This window comes from Sphaeramia orbicularis, chromosome 3, assembly GCF_902148855.1.
Source record: "Sphaeramia orbicularis chromosome 3, fSphaOr1.1, whole genome shotgun sequence".
In the NCBI taxonomy this organism is placed as follows: Eukaryota; Metazoa; Chordata; class Actinopteri; order Kurtiformes; family Apogonidae; genus Sphaeramia; species Sphaeramia orbicularis.
The window spans coordinates 16495633-16513137 of NC_043959.1; the positions used below are offsets into that span (position 1 = coordinate 16495633).

General features: G+C 40.7%; 1 protein-coding gene across 2 annotated transcripts in view; it reads left to right on the forward strand.

Moving 5' to 3' along the window:
- The window catches only part of ccdc102a (coiled-coil domain containing 102A), a 108920-nt gene that overhangs the window by 51556 nt on the left and 39859 nt on the right, over nt 1-17505 (forward strand). For both annotated transcript variants that reach the window (XM_030162163.1, XM_030162171.1), the window contains exons 2-5: nt 5335-5785; nt 6617-7021; nt 15137-15372; nt 16454-16562. In XM_030162163.1, coding sequence (XP_030018023.1) covers nt 5432-5785; nt 6617-7021; nt 15137-15372; nt 16454-16562 — 1104 coding nt within the window. In that variant the 5' untranslated portion in view covers nt 5335-5431. The remainder of the gene's footprint in view (nt 1-5334; nt 5786-6616; nt 7022-15136; nt 15373-16453; nt 16563-17505) is intronic.

Sequence of the window (17505 nt, forward strand, 5' to 3'; positions counted from 1 at the left end):
GAACTTTGGCCTACTTGACCCAAAATTTAATGGGTTCATCCCGGGGCCTAGGGCTATCTGTGGGTAAAATTTGGTAAAGATGGTTGGAATAGTTTTCCTGTAAAGTTGCTACCAAACAAACAAACACACAAAGCAAATTGATCACAATACCTCCTGGCGGGGGTAATAAAGTCTTGTTATGTCCTCCAATAACACACTAAGGTAGACATTTTGAATTTCAGAGTATTTCTATAAGAGCCTTTTAAAGGGTTAAAGCTCAGCTCATTCCACTTTCCTCTTTCATAAACTCAATACAAACATTACAAGATCATTGCACTTCCTTTCAGCCACTTTGTTTTTAATACATGTCACCATATACAGTCGTGGAAAAAATTATTATTCCATCCAATGTCATCCAAAACAATGGTTCTGTAATCCAGTTCTAACTCCTGTGTGTGTCATGTGACTAAAACAGACAGAAAAGAAAACATGGAATGCTTAAAAGCACTGTTTTTGTCAGTACAATGCCATAGATATTGATGTAAGAACTGAAGTGATTTTGGTTGTTACCAAGAAAACATGTTAAATGGATAGATATCAGCTCTGAAATTAAACTACTATGAGCTATTTTTGTTGATATCATTATATTTGTCCAAACAAATGGACCGTTAGTTGGACCAGGCATTAAAATGAACAAGAAATTGAAGAAAACAAGGGTGGGCGAAGATTTTTTTCCGTGACTGTATTTGAATGCCTCAGTTTTATCATTCAGTCTTATATTCTTACCCGTCCAACAGTTCGGTCCAACCCATTTCTCTGACACTATTCACCTGTTTCTTTTCTAATTTCACATGCATGGTTTTTACCACTAGGACAAGTGTAGTGCACCATTTAGTGGCTGAATTTAAATTTTTACATTTTTTAAATACATATTTTATCATTTCAACTTTGACGATTTGTCCATCCCATTTCTTAGACACTTTTCACCTGATTCTTTCATTATTTCACGCACGTGTTCTTTTTACGTGCCACGTCAGTTTTTGCATTTTTTAATTTTATAATTTTGATCATTTATATTTTACTTTCATAATAATATCTAATGTTCTCCACGTGTCCTTGAAGTTGCTGTCCACCCTGTTACTTTGGAGGAACCGCCCCTTTAATAATCTGGTTGATGACATCACTGATGACATCATTATTTTGAGTGTCTTTATTTGAGAACGTTTATTATTTACATTTGAACATTTTCATCATGTTGTGTTTGTTCTTAGATGTGTTCTCATCATGTCCACCCCGTCACCACAGAATATGGTTTCATTTAAACCTGTTCATTAATTTTACATATATTTGTTGGACATTCCACAGTCCTGTTCAAAGATGACCTACTTTACCAACTCCAGGTCCAACATGTGGACTTTAAATGCTAACGTTAGCCTAAACTGTCCACCCTGTCACTTATATTTACATGGATTTGTCCGTAACAGGGTGGACATATCTGTTTCATGTGTTTTGGTCTGAGCCTACAGTCGACTGAACACATTCATACAGTTCAGAGGAACATCTGCAGGTGTTTTTGGGTCTGAACATCTCCTTATACTGACATTGACCCAGTTCTATTACGTTCACTGAAGGGTGTTGTTTTGCTCTAATGTTTTATTCTGTTATATTAGATTATTAATAGATTCAGTGTGTGTACATGTTCATGTTGGTTCTGCTGGAGGTGGAGCTGCTTTGAACTACTTTATATCCACATTTCTACACAGACATCAGCCCCATGGAAGGGTTTATTACCTCCGCCAAGGAGGTTATGTTTTTGCCAGGGTTTGTTTGTTTGTTTGTCTGTTTGTCTGTCCGTTAGTGTGCAACATAACTCAAAAAGTTATGGACAGATTTTGATGAAATTTTCAGGGTTTGTTGGAAATGGGATAAGGAAGAAAGGAAGAAATGATTAAATTTTGGTGGTGATCGGGGGGGGGGGGGGGGGGGGGGGGGGGGGCACTGATCAGCCTTGGCGGAGGTCTGCGCTCTCCGAGTGCTTCTAGTATTAGAAGTGTTTAACCCTTAAAGACCCACACATACTTTTATATCAGTTCACAAATGGATTTCTCTCTATTTAAGCTTTTTAAAGTGACTTTTCAACATTTATTGTAATTTTATCCTCTGTATTTTGCCTTTTTCAGTGTAAATCCTGTATTTTCGTGTATTTAATTCACTGATCGTGTAGATGTTCATTAAAACTCAGATTAAAGTTGAGTGTTATTGTATCAGAAACAGATCAACTTGAAGAAAAAGCGGTGTTTTCAAATAAATATTATCATTAACTGAACATAAACCTAGTGTGTCCATCCACCGTCATTGATCCAACTCCATGGGTTTTACTGGTGAATCAGTGTTTTAATTCTTTATTCATTTTGTGCATTTTGTAGCTTATTTTCTCCATGGTATTTATTATTTTACATGTTTTTGTTCATTTTCTTGCCTTTTTTTATTTTGTTCTTCAGTTTACTTCACTTTGTGGCTTATTTTCTTCACGTTACTTATTTTGTTGATTTATTATAAATTGTTCTCATATTATCCATTACTTTGGCTTTTTTTGCTCATTGTGTGGCTTGTCTTATTCTGTTTTTACTTCATTTTAGTGAATTCTTTGGCTTATTTTAACACATTATTTATTATTTTGTAGGGTTTTTTTTTTAGTAATTTTTGTGCATTTTCTCCACTGTTATTGATCCAACTCTATGGGTTTTACTGGTGAATCAATGTAGAAGATGACAGTGTTTCCACAGTAACTACAGAGCCTCTGAACGTCCAAATGGTCATATCTGATGACCATGAAAGATAAAGAACTGTATTTTACACCAATTATTGACATGGATTGATAGGATTAGTGGATCAACAGGTATTAAACAGTTTAGATCAGATGTAAAATGTTTCCAGTTGTCTGGTAGTAGTAGTTTATTCCATTTGTTCAGAGTCTGTTTGTGTGTTCAGTGTTTGTATTGTCACTTCCACTTAGTCTAATACCAGTTTATGTGTGTGTTTAAATTGTCAGGTACAGAATAGGATCTGCAGTAATGGTTTTATGTTTGTGCTTTCACTGTGTCTAAAGGGTTTACAGGTGTTTAAGTGTTTAAAACTGTGCACAAACCATGACTTAAAGGTGGAAGGAAATGGATTTAAACAGATCGATAAGTGAGTGGAGCGTGAAAGAAGGAGCAAAGAACTAAAGAAATGTAATAATAAGAGTGGAGAAAGGGTCCTGCTGGGAAAACTGAGAACATAAGTGGAAGAACAACAGAGTATGATCTGAACAGAGTAGGACAGAGCTTCTACTGCTGTCAGCTGTTAGGAAGAATGATCCAGCTCCAAACATGTGTTTGCTACAGGATGACTGTTCACCTGTTCATGCACATAAAGATGCAAACATCCACCTTTAACCTAAACCATCTACTGATCTAAACTGTTTAATACCTGTTGATCCACTAATCTTATCAATCCATGTCAGTAATTGGTGTAAAATACAGTTCTTCGTCTTTTCATGGTCATCAGATAAGACCCATTTGGACGTTCAGAGGCCCCGTAGTTACCGTGGAAACACCATCATCTTCTACAACATTGATTGACCAGTAAGACCCATGGAGGTGGATCAGTGACAGTGGATGGACACACTTGGTTTATGTAGATTAAAAAAATAAAATGAACAAAAACCCAGTAAAAACCTTTCAAACCCAAATATTCTCTGTAAATAGTTCCTACAGGGGGAACTGGACTTTTCAGGTTGTTTGAATCCTTTTATGTCTTACTGCATTTAGGCTTATTTTATGTTTAGTTTATGATCATATTTTGTTGAAAGTCACATTTTCTTCAGTTTTTTTTGTTTCTGATATTATGACAATCAACTTTAATTTGAGTTTTAATGAACATCTACATGATCAGTGAATTAAATATAAGAAAATACAGGATTTTCATTGAAAAAACACAAAATACAGAGGATAATATAATAATAAATGGTGATAAATCACTTATGAAATGGTTAAATATAGACAAATGGATTTGAGAGCTGCCTCTAAAGTGGAACTGGGTCTTTAAGGGTTAAACCCATTTTGTTTGTGTTTGATGTGGAGCTGCTTCACATTTAACAGTAGAAGAAGAATTGTCCTCAGTCATGTGGACCAGCTGTCTGTCTGTTAGTCCTCTGGACTTAGATTAAGTCCTGACAGCAGATGGGGGGGTTTCATCTTTTCTGCCAGTCTTTTCCTCAGACTGTTTTTTAACATTAGATGTTTTTTTTGTTTGTTTTTTTTTTTGTTTTTTTTTTTTTTGGGGGGGGGGGTTGTGTCGTTTTGTCCTCCAGTGTTTTAGAAACACACTAAACCATGTGTGTTTATATGTGTACATCAAATAAAAAATGAGTTAAAAAAAAACAAAACAAAACCAAACAAACAGATGCACATGGACTACATTAGGAAGGCTACAGATGACCAATTACCCCCAAAAACAAAGTAAAATATAGATAAGTATTTAATTTATTCTATGAATGTAATGGAATCCTAACATTAAGTGAACAATAAAGCTGAAAAGTCCTTATACTTTTGAGACTAATATTATAACAGGACTACATTTCATAGTTTTGTTTTGTAATGAACTTGTCAGAAATTGTCTTTTCTTTTGTACTTTTTCTTTCAGGATGAACTTAACTTTCAATATCTGTCCATTAATTATCATTATTATAGGTAATAAATGCTTATAAAACAATGAGTTATAGTAAAAAATAAAAAAGTGGACTTGCATTTTTTATCATTTTTATTATGAAAAATAATTGTAAATGTTAATATTGAAACTTTATGAGATTCTAGAAATAAACTTTCATCTATTTTCCATGTTTATCCGTTGTAGTTGTTCTAGATCATGGTGTGTCTGTGCTCTTCTTTTTGTCAACGGGTTCATTGATGACAGTTTTCTGAATCAGTGGATGGAGCTCATCAGACATTTTCTGTGTTGTTGTGTTAAAAGTCTTTTTAGGTTCCAGTGTCACAGTTGGTGCAGGTTTGGATCTAAAGGACATGACATGTATCAGAGTATCTGGGCTTTGAACCCACCTCAGGTCTTTGTGTTTTTTCCAGCAGACACACCAGAGCCCCCCAACGTTTATGAACAGTTTATTTATTAAAGGGTCCGTTTAGAATGTCCAGTCGTCTACTGTCCAACCGTCTCATACTGAGGTTTCACTAAATGTGTGAATTAAACAGTTTTTTTCTCAGATCATGTGTCAGATTTATTTATTAATGTAATGATGTCACATATGTTAATTTTCCTGCTGAGCTTCATGTGTTCCTCTTGTTGTTGTGTTTACAGGCTGACCAGTGTCTGAGGAGGACCATGTTTTCCTGAACCTCTGTGCTGGAGCCCCGCCCCCTTCATCCTCCTCATCGTCATCCTCTGTGCCTTCATCATGAACCACACCCCTAGCCCCCACCTGTCTGACGGCGGCAAGTCAGGCGGAGGCAGCCTTCTGTGCAGTCTGGGTCTGGGGTCGGACCGGGGGATCCGCTCCCCCGACAGCCTCACACACACACCCAGCCCCACAGGGGGGACCCCCAGCTCCAGCCCCCCCCTGCTGCTCTCCCCCGGGTTCGGAGGTCTGGGCCTGGGACCCATGGGCGATGGAGCCGGGGCCGACTGGGAGAGCAGGGAGGAACTGAGGCTCCGGGAGCTAGAGGAGGCCCGGGCCAGGGCGGCCCAGATGGAGAAGACCATGAGGTGGTGGTCCGACTGCACGGCCAACTGGAGGGAGAAGTGGAGCAAAGTCAGTCCTTTATGTTTAGAACAGGACATGGCAGGGCACTACAGGACAGGGGTTATTTAGGACGAAGTAAATGGTTCACATTTTAACAGAAAACAGCACTAAAGACAGAGGCACCATTTTAAGAAAAACCATCAAACTGTTTTTAAAAAGGGGGGTTTGCATCAGTAGGTTTTGTCTTTTTGTTTTCAGTTTTCAAATGTATAACTGTTCTGTTGTTTAAAAAAAGGATAAGAAAACAACAGGTGAAGGCACTGGAGATATAGACAGAAAAATAAATGTAGATTGTTTTGTTCTTTTCTGGAAAGAAAAGAAAAATATAAAAATACCCCACTGTAAAATATTATATATACATGTGAATCCTCTGTTACAAAACCAAATAAAATAAGTACTTTCAATCACATTAACAAAATGAACAAAAGCAAATCATAAAATTTACAAAATAATAAATGTCATTGAGAAAATAAACAACAAACTGAACAAATTAAATAAAAAATGGATGGACGCAGTGGATTTATGTTCAGTTAATGACAGATTGGACTGAAAAAGTTAAAACTGTTTATTCAGTTTGATCTGTTTCTGATATAATAACCATCAATTTTAATCTAGCTTTAATGAACATCTACATGATCAGTGAATTAAATATAGAAAATACAGGATTTACACTGAAAAAACACAAAATACAGAGGATAATATTAGAATAAATGGTGATAAATTCTGTTTAAAGGGTTAAATATAGAGACAAATTCATTTGTGAACTGACATAAAAGTATCTCTGGGTCTTTATGGGTTAAAATATATTTTTAATCTTCTTGGTCCTGTGTGCGTTTGTAGGTCCGCGCTGAACGTAACCGAGCCCGTGATGAGGTCCGTCAGCTCCGCCAGCGCCTGGACACTTTAACCAAAGAGCTGACCGGTGTCCGGAGGGAGCGGCAGGAGCTGACCGCAGAGAACGACACGCTACGACAGGAGATGATGCGTCTCCGCGGCGACCACGTGGCCCCTCCTTCGGCCACCACGCCCCCTTCCTCCTCCTCCCCTGCACATCCGCCCCTTGGCCCCTCCTCCTGCTCCTCTCCGTCCATCCCTCCTTCGTCTCCGGCCTCGTCCTCCTCCTCCTCCTGTCAGGTCCACGCCGACGGAAAGACGGACAGAGTGGGAGACGGTCCACCGGGGTCTCCAGAACCAGAACCAGTCAGGGATGGTGACTTGGAGAACCAGAAGATGGGTCAACAAAAGGTCAGTCAACAGGTCATTTAGAGGTCATTAACCCTTTAACCCCTGAGCCATGAGTCCAGGTAAAGGTTAACATGGCTAACAGGTTAACAGGCTGTGTTTTATTATTATTATTATTATTATTATTATTATTAGTTTTAGTTTTGTGTGTGTGTGTGTGTGTGTGTGTGTGTGTGCTAGCTGGACCTAAATAAGGACAGTAGAACCAGTCTGATGAGCTCCAGTCAGTGTTCCAGAGTAAATGTAGGGCAGTAGGTTCAGTAGTTGAACCCCTCAGCTGTTTTTTTACTCTGTTTGTGTCTGTGCTTTGGTTCAGTTTTATGAACTGAATAAAACTGATAATGAGACTCAGTGATGAAAAGACTGGAAATCTGCCTGTGGGTTTAATCTGACTTGTACCACACACTGGACTGGATCTGGTTCAGTTTAGTTTAGATTAGTTTAGTTTAGTTTAGTCCAGTGTAGTCCAGTTCAGTTTAGTTCAGTTCAGTCCAGTCCAGTCTAGCTCCCTTCTGTTCTGTGCTGTTCCGTTCTGTTCCAGTTCATGTATGGTATCACCTCCACTGGGGACAGATTTACAGGTGAATCAGTGGTTAGTGGTTTAAATATGTGTGTGTTGTCTTCATGTCCTACTGGTCTATCTACATCCTGTGTCTTCGTTCTGACCCTGGTTTGAATCCTCTTGGGGACCGCTGTAGATCCTCTTTTTTGGACCCTTATAGATCCTCTTTTTTAGATCCTTATACATCCTCTTTGGGACCCTTGTAGAACCTCTTTTTTGGACCCTTGTAGATCCTCTTTTTTGGACCCTTGTAGATCCTCTTTTTTGGACCCTTGTAGGTCCTCTTTTTTGGACCCTTGTGGATCCTCTTTTTTGGACCCTTGTAGATCCTCTTTTTTGGACCCTTATACATCCTCTTTTTTGGACCCTTGTATATCCTCTTTTTCTCGTCTGTGTGTCATCACTGCCTCTGTGTACAGTGTCCGTGTCCAACTGGTCACATGGTCTGACTCATACCTACCTACTCTGATCCACTGTGGGGTATAAATGAGACCTGCTGGACCCTCTTAGACCTGCTGGACCCTCTGAGGTCTGATGTCCCATCCAGGGGGGTCATGTTCTGTCATCCTCTGAGCCATACAGGGTCTGTGTGTAGACCTGATCCACATCCGTCCCAAACCCAGACCAGTTTGACCTGAGCCTCAGCGAATGTGGGCCACACCAGGTCATGTGACTGCGCCTCTGTTCGGGGGGGGGGAGTTGTCGTAGAGGGGTTTCCTTTTATAGAGTGCAGGTCTACATGTACACGCTCTTTCATCATATCCTGTCCCTGAGGGCCCTGTGATGCTGCAGCACTTCTTCTTCTCTGTCAAATAAACCTGCGTCTACACCGTATGTTCTGGTTCATACAGACACAGTAACCTCTGCGGGTGTGTGTGTCCCTGAGTTTTACCTGTCAGGATACACAGGCACATACTATATGGACCAAAGTATTATTAAAAGTATTAGTGTTCTAACAGGGGTCTGGGACACAAAACAATAAGGACTAATGTCAGAATATAGGTTTAATGTGAAGACTGATGGAAAAAGTGGACAACAGACAGGATGACAACTGACACTATGTTCTAAAGGTTTGTGTTGTAAAATCTCAAAAAATGAAGCAATAAAGTATAAGTTAAAAAAAATGTAAAAACAAAACAAACATAGTTTTATATTGGGATAAATATCAGTGCATTGGCTAGTTTGGCTTAAATTGTTATCTGTGTTTCCAAAATGTCTCTTTTCAACTTTTTTTAAATCCATGATTCTGATTGTGTATGTTCTTCCTCTAAATTTATGAAACATTTTTCCTGCTCTGACTGTAAATAATAATTTAGAAAAGTAAATTTAATAAAGGTGAAATAAAGGTTAAATAACTGTTAAATAATGGTTAAATAAAGGCTAAATAAAGGTTAAATAAAGGTTAAATAAATAAATAAAAGCTGTCTTGTACAGTAGTTGCAGTAAACTCAATAATAGCGCTCAGTCGTTCCATCTGATAACACTTGACCTCTTGTGTTCTAGTCACTTTACATACACACACGCACGTGCGTGCACACACACACACACTGTCTATGTTAAAATACCAGTCACTGCAGATCCCTGTCGTTGTCTATCAGTCCTGACCTTCATCTAGGTCGGGTGGGGTTTCCATGGTAACGCATACACACTAACACACATGTGTATAAATGCATGTTTATGTCTATGTGTTCTGTGTAAACCCTCATGGTGTGTGTGCAAGGGCAGCAGAGGTAGTGTTAGAAGGCAGAGGTGGTCTTGGAAGGCAGAAGTGGTCTTGTAAGGCAGAGGGGGTCTTGGAAGGCAGAGGTGGTCCTGGAAGGCAGAGGTGGTCTTGGAAGGCTGTGCAGTGTTGCTCCCACCGCCCAGCGCTCATTTCCTGTCTGCCTCCATTGTTCTGGTTCTCACACACTGAGTGTTTCCACATGTGTCTGTGGACGGTTATTCCCAGACAGACACAGCCTTTACACACTGGGGCCCTCTGGTGGTCAGCACCTGCAATGACAGCAGCAGCAGCAGCACAGAAACAACACACAGACATGAAAAGTGGAATTATGGAGGATTTACACATTTAATTAGTTTAGTTTGTCTGTGAAATACTGCAGGAATCAAGAATAAAAAGTCTTATTATAAAATATCATACCTGTTTAAAATGAAAATAGTCTTTAAACACATAAAAAAAAATGCTGCATCAGTTAAAGCTGCAGTGTTTGATCAGTTTTTGACGTAATGACCAGTTCTTGTTGAGATTCAACCAGTGTTGTCTTTACTGGTGGTTGGACATGGACACTTAAGGATGCTTTTGTTTTTTCTTTTGTTCAAATAAGGTTTGTTTTAGATGTTACTTGTTTGACAGTTTCGACTGTGACTCCAGTCAAACAGGTAACATCTAAAAACTATACCTTATCAGAACAAAAGAAAAAATAAAAGTATAATTCCATTAACAGAAGACAAAATGAACTTCATTAGCCTTAAAGGTGCGGGAGACTTTCATGACCAATTTTTCATCAAATCTGTTAAACCTCAGTCATAGCCTAAGTATCATGAATGTATAAGTCTTCCTGGGATTACTCACCTGAATCTCTTGCATTACGGTGAACAATTTCGAAGTGCCATCCACCATAAACAAAATGTGTGTTTATGTTCAGAGCCAGTAGGTAACTCGGGCATCTTCAGAATTTTGTCGCTACGTGCACTGTGGGAAAGGGAGGCTCACGCAGCCACCTGACAGCGGCGACTGCAAAAGACTCGACGTGGAAACGCTGCCGTACTTAGGCTATGACTGAGGTTTTACAGATTTGATGAAAAATTGGTCACAAAAGTCTCCCGCACCTTTAAGGACACTTAAGATTTTGATTTAGACTCAGATTCTAATGTCGACTGCAGCTTTGATGGGTGAGTTTTATCTGGAGGAACTCTCAGGACAGAATCTGAAGACTTTCAAAAGATCGTATTCATCACCGTCTTTGTTGCTGTTTTCGTCGCCGTCTTCATCGCTGTCTTCATCGTGGTCTTCATGTCTGTCTTCATCTCCGTCTTCGTTGCCGTCTCCGTCTTTGTTGCTGTCTTCTTCGCCGTCTTCGTCACCGTCTTCGTCACCATCTTCGTCACCGTCTCTGTCACTGTCTCCGTCTTCGTCGCTGTCTTTGTCGCTGTCTTTGTCTCCGTCTTCGTCGCTGTCTTCGTCGCCGTCTTCGTCGCCGTCTTCGTCTCCGTCTTCGTCGCCCTCTTCGTCTCCGTCTTTGTCGCCATCTTCGTCTCCATCTTCATCGCTGTCTTCATGCCCGTCTTCGTCCCCGTCTTCATCTCCGTCTTCGTCTCCATCTTTATGCCCATCTTCGTCGCTGTCTTTGTCACTGTCTTTATCGCTGTCCTCATTGCCATCTTCGTCGCCGTCTTCATCTCAGTCTTCGTCATAGAGACAGAACTTGACCACCTCAGACAGTCAACTGTGGACTAATTCAGATAGACCATGGTGCTGACGTCCAGGGACACTGGAACTATTTCTTTTATTTTATTGGGCTCCTGGTGGTTCAGCTGGTAGATCACATCCCACCTGGCCCAGGGCCTGTTTGTGGGTTTGATTCCCTGCCCAGGAACCTTTGACCCTCTCTCTCCTCATTTCTCCTGTTTCTCTACACTGTTTCTAGTAAAGGTACAAAAGCCCTAAAATATCTAAAAAACTAACTGCAGTAAATGTAACTGTCGTAGAATAAAGCGACAGATGCGTCTGATCGTATAAAATCGTCTCGTAGGAACCATGGTGTCGTATTGTTGAACCCTTAAAGCTCCCAGTTTCAGATTTACTGCAGGCATTTATGAGGAAGTCCAAAAAGGCTGCGTGATGATTATCTTAGAGAAACATAGAGTGTTATGAAGCCTGTGGGACATGGAGGGGGGGTCAGTGTGGGGGGGTTACCTCTGGCTGATGGTGTAACAGATATAAAGCTTTAGAAACGTTGGGAGGGTTCCTGCTGCGGTGCCAAAGCAGACAGATTTACTGTGCAGAATGCAGGAAAAGGCTCCATGGTTCCAGTTTAATTTCTGTTTAGGCCATTAAATAAAACGAGCTGTGTAAATGTTTGGTTGTGAGAACCCACTGTGAGTCTGTGGTTCTGCTGTGACACAGAACTGGCAGAACCGTAGATGAGTTCACTGATGGATCTGTTTGATTTGTAGTCTTTGTATGAGGGAACAGAGGGAAGAGAGGGAGGGGTTGGAGGAAGAAGCCAGGGTTTATGATAGTTTACACACTGGGGATAAGGGGGTGTTTTCTGTCCAGGCTGAAGAACGCCTTTATCTGGAAGATGTTTCTGAGTGTGTCTCCTAGGATCAGTCTGAGGATGTGAAGTCTGAGACGTTAAAGGTGGGGTAGGGGATCTTGGAAAAATGGTTTGAGCAGCTGCATTTTGGAAATACTCCATTCAAAAGTCCAAACCCCCTTCTTCAGACGTCCCCCCGAAGCTATGCCTCCAGAGTACTGGCATTCACAATGCTTGTTCCTGAGGGTTCACAAGCGCTGTACAGCAACAATTCTCCGGCCCCGGCTCGGACTCCGGCTCAGGCTCTGACCCCGCCTATAGCCCCGGTTTTGGGTCCAGCTCTGGCCCAGCCCCGGTCCCGGCTCCAGCTCCAGCTCCAGCCCCAATCCATGCTTACCTCATTCAATCTCCTCCAGCACCCCCACTCTGACAGAACAGCCCCAGTTCATACCTATCTGATTAACGGTACATTTCCGGCTAACTGTTCTGTCACTAACATAAATAGTGACAGAACAATTTGCCGGTGAACTTTCCATCCTAATATACCTAATATAGCCTGGCTCTGGCTTTGTTTCCTGTACCAGTTGCTCCAAACCTCTGAGAACGCATGATTCATGCACGAAGAGGGGTACGCACAGAGGGGGGAGGGACAAATTTCATTTGAGTTTGATAGACATATCCCCAGTTCAATCATTTTGATGGTCAACCTTACAATTTATACTGAAATTAGGAACCAGTTATCTGTAACTTTGCCCCCACTGAGAAATGACTCTGAACAAAGGGAATCAATGCACTGGAGTAAAAAAATGCATTTACTTAAATTCTAGGAGTCATGAATTTTTTCCAGTATGGTTGTAAAATAGGTGTGAAATTCTGTTCCAAGTCGACTTAAAAAGGTCTTAAAAAGTCTTACAGTGAACTTGTATAAACCTGTTGGAACCCTGTAGACTATACTATGTTTGTTTTTAATGTAACCTTAATTTAACCAGTAAAAGTCCCATTGAGATTAAAAACCTCTTTGATAAAGGAGTCCAACAGTAAATACACAGAAGATTACACAGTTAAAACACATAGAACACACACATTCGACATTTGATAAATAGTTTGTGCAAATAACATTTAGAAGCAGATTAAGAAAAACAAGTGTAAGTTATGGAGTCGACCACAAGAACTGTCAGTTTGGACTTAAACAGGGTTCCCATGGGGTCTTAAAAATTCTTACATTGACCCTGTAGAACCCTGTATAAACAGAGCTGTAATGTAAACTATCAGCTCCTTCAGAACATGAACATTAGAACCTCCTGAGACCCTGGACTTTTTCAGTGTAATATGGAAGTCTGCCTCTGTAGTTCATTTATTTTGTCATTTATTTTTTTCTTTTATTTCCTCTCATTTATTTATTTTTTTTTCTTTTCTTACTTCTTCATATATTCTGTTCTAAATGTCACTTTTTTCCACCACTTTAAAGGAACATGAATCCTGGTCTTATTTTTAGCTTACCGGCTGACAGGCCGTAAGCTATTGTCGTAATGCGGCTTCCGTCGGTGTCGTCGACGTCTGTTGTCCATTACAAAAATTTCAATCGTCTTCTTCTCTGAAACTACAATTCCGATTGACTTCAAACTTGGTATACAGCTTCTTTATGATCATGTCAACAAAAGTTAGTGAAATTATTTGGATCCGAATCTGATTCTGGATTTGGTGCCACTTTGAAAAATTTCCCCATTATAAGAGATAGGAAGAGGATCTGTGCAATAACTCAGTAAATATAAATAATATCAAGTGCAAATTTCTACAGTACAGCCCTGATGGGGAGATGACCAAAACATAATGGCCACATGCTGATCAGGATCTTCTTCTGGATCCGGGAACTTATGGAAAATTTATCATGGGCTGTTATGGGGAAAACATTTCAATCATCTTCTTCTCCGAAACTCCAGTTCTGATTGACTTCAAACTTGGTATACAGCTTCTGTATGATGATGTCAACACAAGGTATTCAAATTATTTCGATCCGGATCCGATTCTGGATTTGGTGCGACTTTGAAAAATTTTCCCATTACAAGAGATAGGAAGTGGATTGAATCAGTAAGTATCAATGATATCAAGTTGGAATTTGAATTTTTTACAGATCTGATTGGAATATGACCAAAACATGGGCTATTTCTGTAATATAATAAATACACAGAACTGGGTGAGAATAAATGGCATCTGGATATATTTCCCAAAGCTTTTCATTTGGCCGGTAAGCTACAGGGCCATTGGTCCTATTTTTGTGGCTCTGGCTGGTGTTTGTGTTGGGTTTAGTCATTTCTATTGGACCTTTAATTGTTCTACTCTGAACACTGATGAAAACAAAACACCATGTCGACCAAATGGACTGGGACGTCTGGACGACTGCTCTGCTGAATAATGTCAGAACTATTAGAGAGAATGTCCAGACCTGCAGAAAGAGTTTGACTAATGTACTCTGGACTGGACTGGACTGAAACTGGACTGGAATAGACTGGACTGGACTGAACTGGACTAACTACACTGGACTGAACTGAACTGGACTGAACTGAACTGGACTACACTGGACTGGACTAAACTGGACTGAACTGAATTGAACTGGACTACGCCACACTGGACTGGACTAGACTGGAATAGACTGAAACTGGACTGGACCGTAGAGTAAATGAATTATGGATCCATAATGTAAAGCACTTTAGGTGCTTTTAAAAACACTATAGAAATCTAATCCATTATTATTATTATTATTATTATTATTATTATTATTATTATTATTATTATTATGACTCTGCCCCTGAAGGGGAGGCAGGGGGTATTGTTTTTTGTTTGTTTGTTTGTTTGTTTACACTTTAGCAGCAAAACTATTGGTTGAATTCAGACCTAACTGGGTTTATAGATTACCAGTGACCTAGAATAGATGTGATTACATTTTGGGAAAACTAGGTTAAAGTTCACATTTTTCATGAATTTCTAAAATCTTTCTCTTTCCCATTTTCTTATAATGGGTAAAATTTCACATCAATAAAAACATCAATTTTGTTTCATTTTACTTCAAACTTATCCATATATATATATATAGAGGTAACACCAGTACACGCATAGGTATGATGACATCAGCTGGATCTATGACAAAATAAGATACAATCTGTGCAAGGGGCAGGGTTTGTTGTGGGAGAGGGGGGCTTGTTGTGCCAGTAACCACTGGTTTCTACTGTTCCCAGTCCTGTTCTAACTCCACAGATGGACCTTATTCATCTCATGTCCGTCTGTCCTCTGTCTGTCCAGGACTTGGAGCTGCTGGAGGCGGTCCTGCACTCTAGCACCCCCGGTGGTGACACACAGGAACCGTGGGACAGTCGCAGTACCCAGGCTACCTCCCGCCTGACCTCAGGTCTGAGCCGACAGGAACGTAGCAGGCAGCTGTGGGACGATATCAGCACCACAGAAGAAGACTGCAGTAAAGTCAACGCTCTGCAGCTCCGCCTGGATGAGTCCCAGAAGGTCCTGCTGAAAGAGAGAGAGTAAGACCTGCTGAGACGGACGTGGAGGACAGTCTGTCTCTGAGTGTGTCTGTGTGGTTCTGCTGCGGGACGTTCCAGAATTTAGTCTGTTTTTGTTTGTTTTTATAACTACATCCACTGCTGTAGTTAAAGGAGGAGGATTTATGGAGTGGAAAAGCACCGTGTTGGAGCCAAAACCACATTTCAGTCAAATTAGTTTGAACCAGGGACGTCCAACTCATGTTAGTTCAGGTTCCACATTCAGCCCAATATGACCTGAAGTGGATCAGAACCAGTAAAATAATAACAGTGAAAAAGGTACAATTATATTCTGAAAATGTTAATTTTATTTTTATTTTATTTTATTTCAAATATCAAAAACCAAAAAACAAGGTAAAAAAAAAAAAGCTTAAAAAAAAAAAAAATTGAAATGGATGAAGTACCACTTACATGTACAAAGTTTCCTTAAAAATCTGAACAACATGAACAACCTGAAATGTCTTAATATAAGTAAGTGCAATTTTAACAACATTCTGCCTCAGTTTATCATTTACACATGTACATTAGAACTTACAAATACACAAAACATTTAGTAACAGGCAGAATGTAGTTAAAATGACACTGACTTCTCTTAAAACATTTCAGGTTGTTCATATTTTTTTGTAAAAGGACAGTTTGTAAATGTAAATATTTTCATGTAATTTTACTTTTTTAACACCAAAAAAAAGAGAAAATTTACAGTTTTCATTATTTACAGGTTATTATGATAATATTTTCCTGGTTCTGACCCACTTTAGATTAAATGTGTCCATAATTGGAACCTGAATTGAAACTGTTTTGACTCCATTGATTTTCAGTTTCTTCAGCCTGATCACCCTTATGAGTGACAGGTCATTTGTATCACGTGTTTGATATAAAGTCTAAATGTCCTCCAATAGAACTTCAGCTCCAGATAATTAGTGGTTTGTCCTGATGGACAGTGACTGTCCCACTGTCCAAAGAGTGTCACTTTGGACATATTTATGTCAAATATACATTTACAGCAGAATGACCAAGTGTTAAACCCACTAATGCACTGTGTCTGTCTGTCTGTCTTCTCCAGAGACAAACTGGCTCTCAGTAAAAGCATCGAGAGGTTGGAGGCTGAACTCAGTCAGTGGAAACTGAAATATGAGGAGCTGAGCAAGAGCAAACAGGAGGCACTCAAACAGGTGAGACATCTGTCCACACCAGTGTCCACTCAGACGGTCAAACATAGGGATCATCCACACCGGTGTCCACTCACACGGTCACACACATTCGGACCGTTCACACTGGTGTCCACTCAGTCACACATACGGACTGTCCACGCCGGTGTCCACTCAGACGGTCACACACATTCGGACGGTCCTCACTGGTGTCCACTCACACGGTCACACACATTCAGACTGTCCACACCGGTGTCCACTCAGACGGTCACACATATTCGGACTGTCCACACCAGTGTCCACTCAGACGGTCACACTTACGGACCGTCCACACCGGTGTCCACTCACACGGTCACACACATACGGACTGTCCACACCGGTGTCCACTCAGACAGTCACACATTAGGACCGTCCTCACCGGTGTCCACTCACACAGTCACACAAATTCGGATTGTCCACTCAGACGGTCACACATACGGACCGTCCACATTGGTGTCCACTCACACAGTCACACACATACAGACCATCCACACCAGTGTCCACTCAGATGGTCACACACATACAGACCGTCCACACCGGTGTCCACTCAGATGGTCACACATACGGACCGTCCACACCAGTGTCCACTCACACGGTCACACACATTCAGACCGTCCACACCGGTGTCCACTCACACGGTGTCCACTCACACGGTCACACACATTCGGACTGTCCACACCAGTGTCCACTGACACGGTCACACATATGGACCATCCACACCGGTGTCCACTCACACGGTCACACACATTCAGACTGTCCACACCGGTGTCCACTCAGACGGTCACACATACGGACTGTCCACACCGGTGTCCACTCAGATGGCCACATATACGGACTGTCCACACCGGTGTCCACTCAGACGGTCATACACATACGGACCGTCCACACCGGTGTCCACTCAGATGGTCACACATACAGACCGTCCACA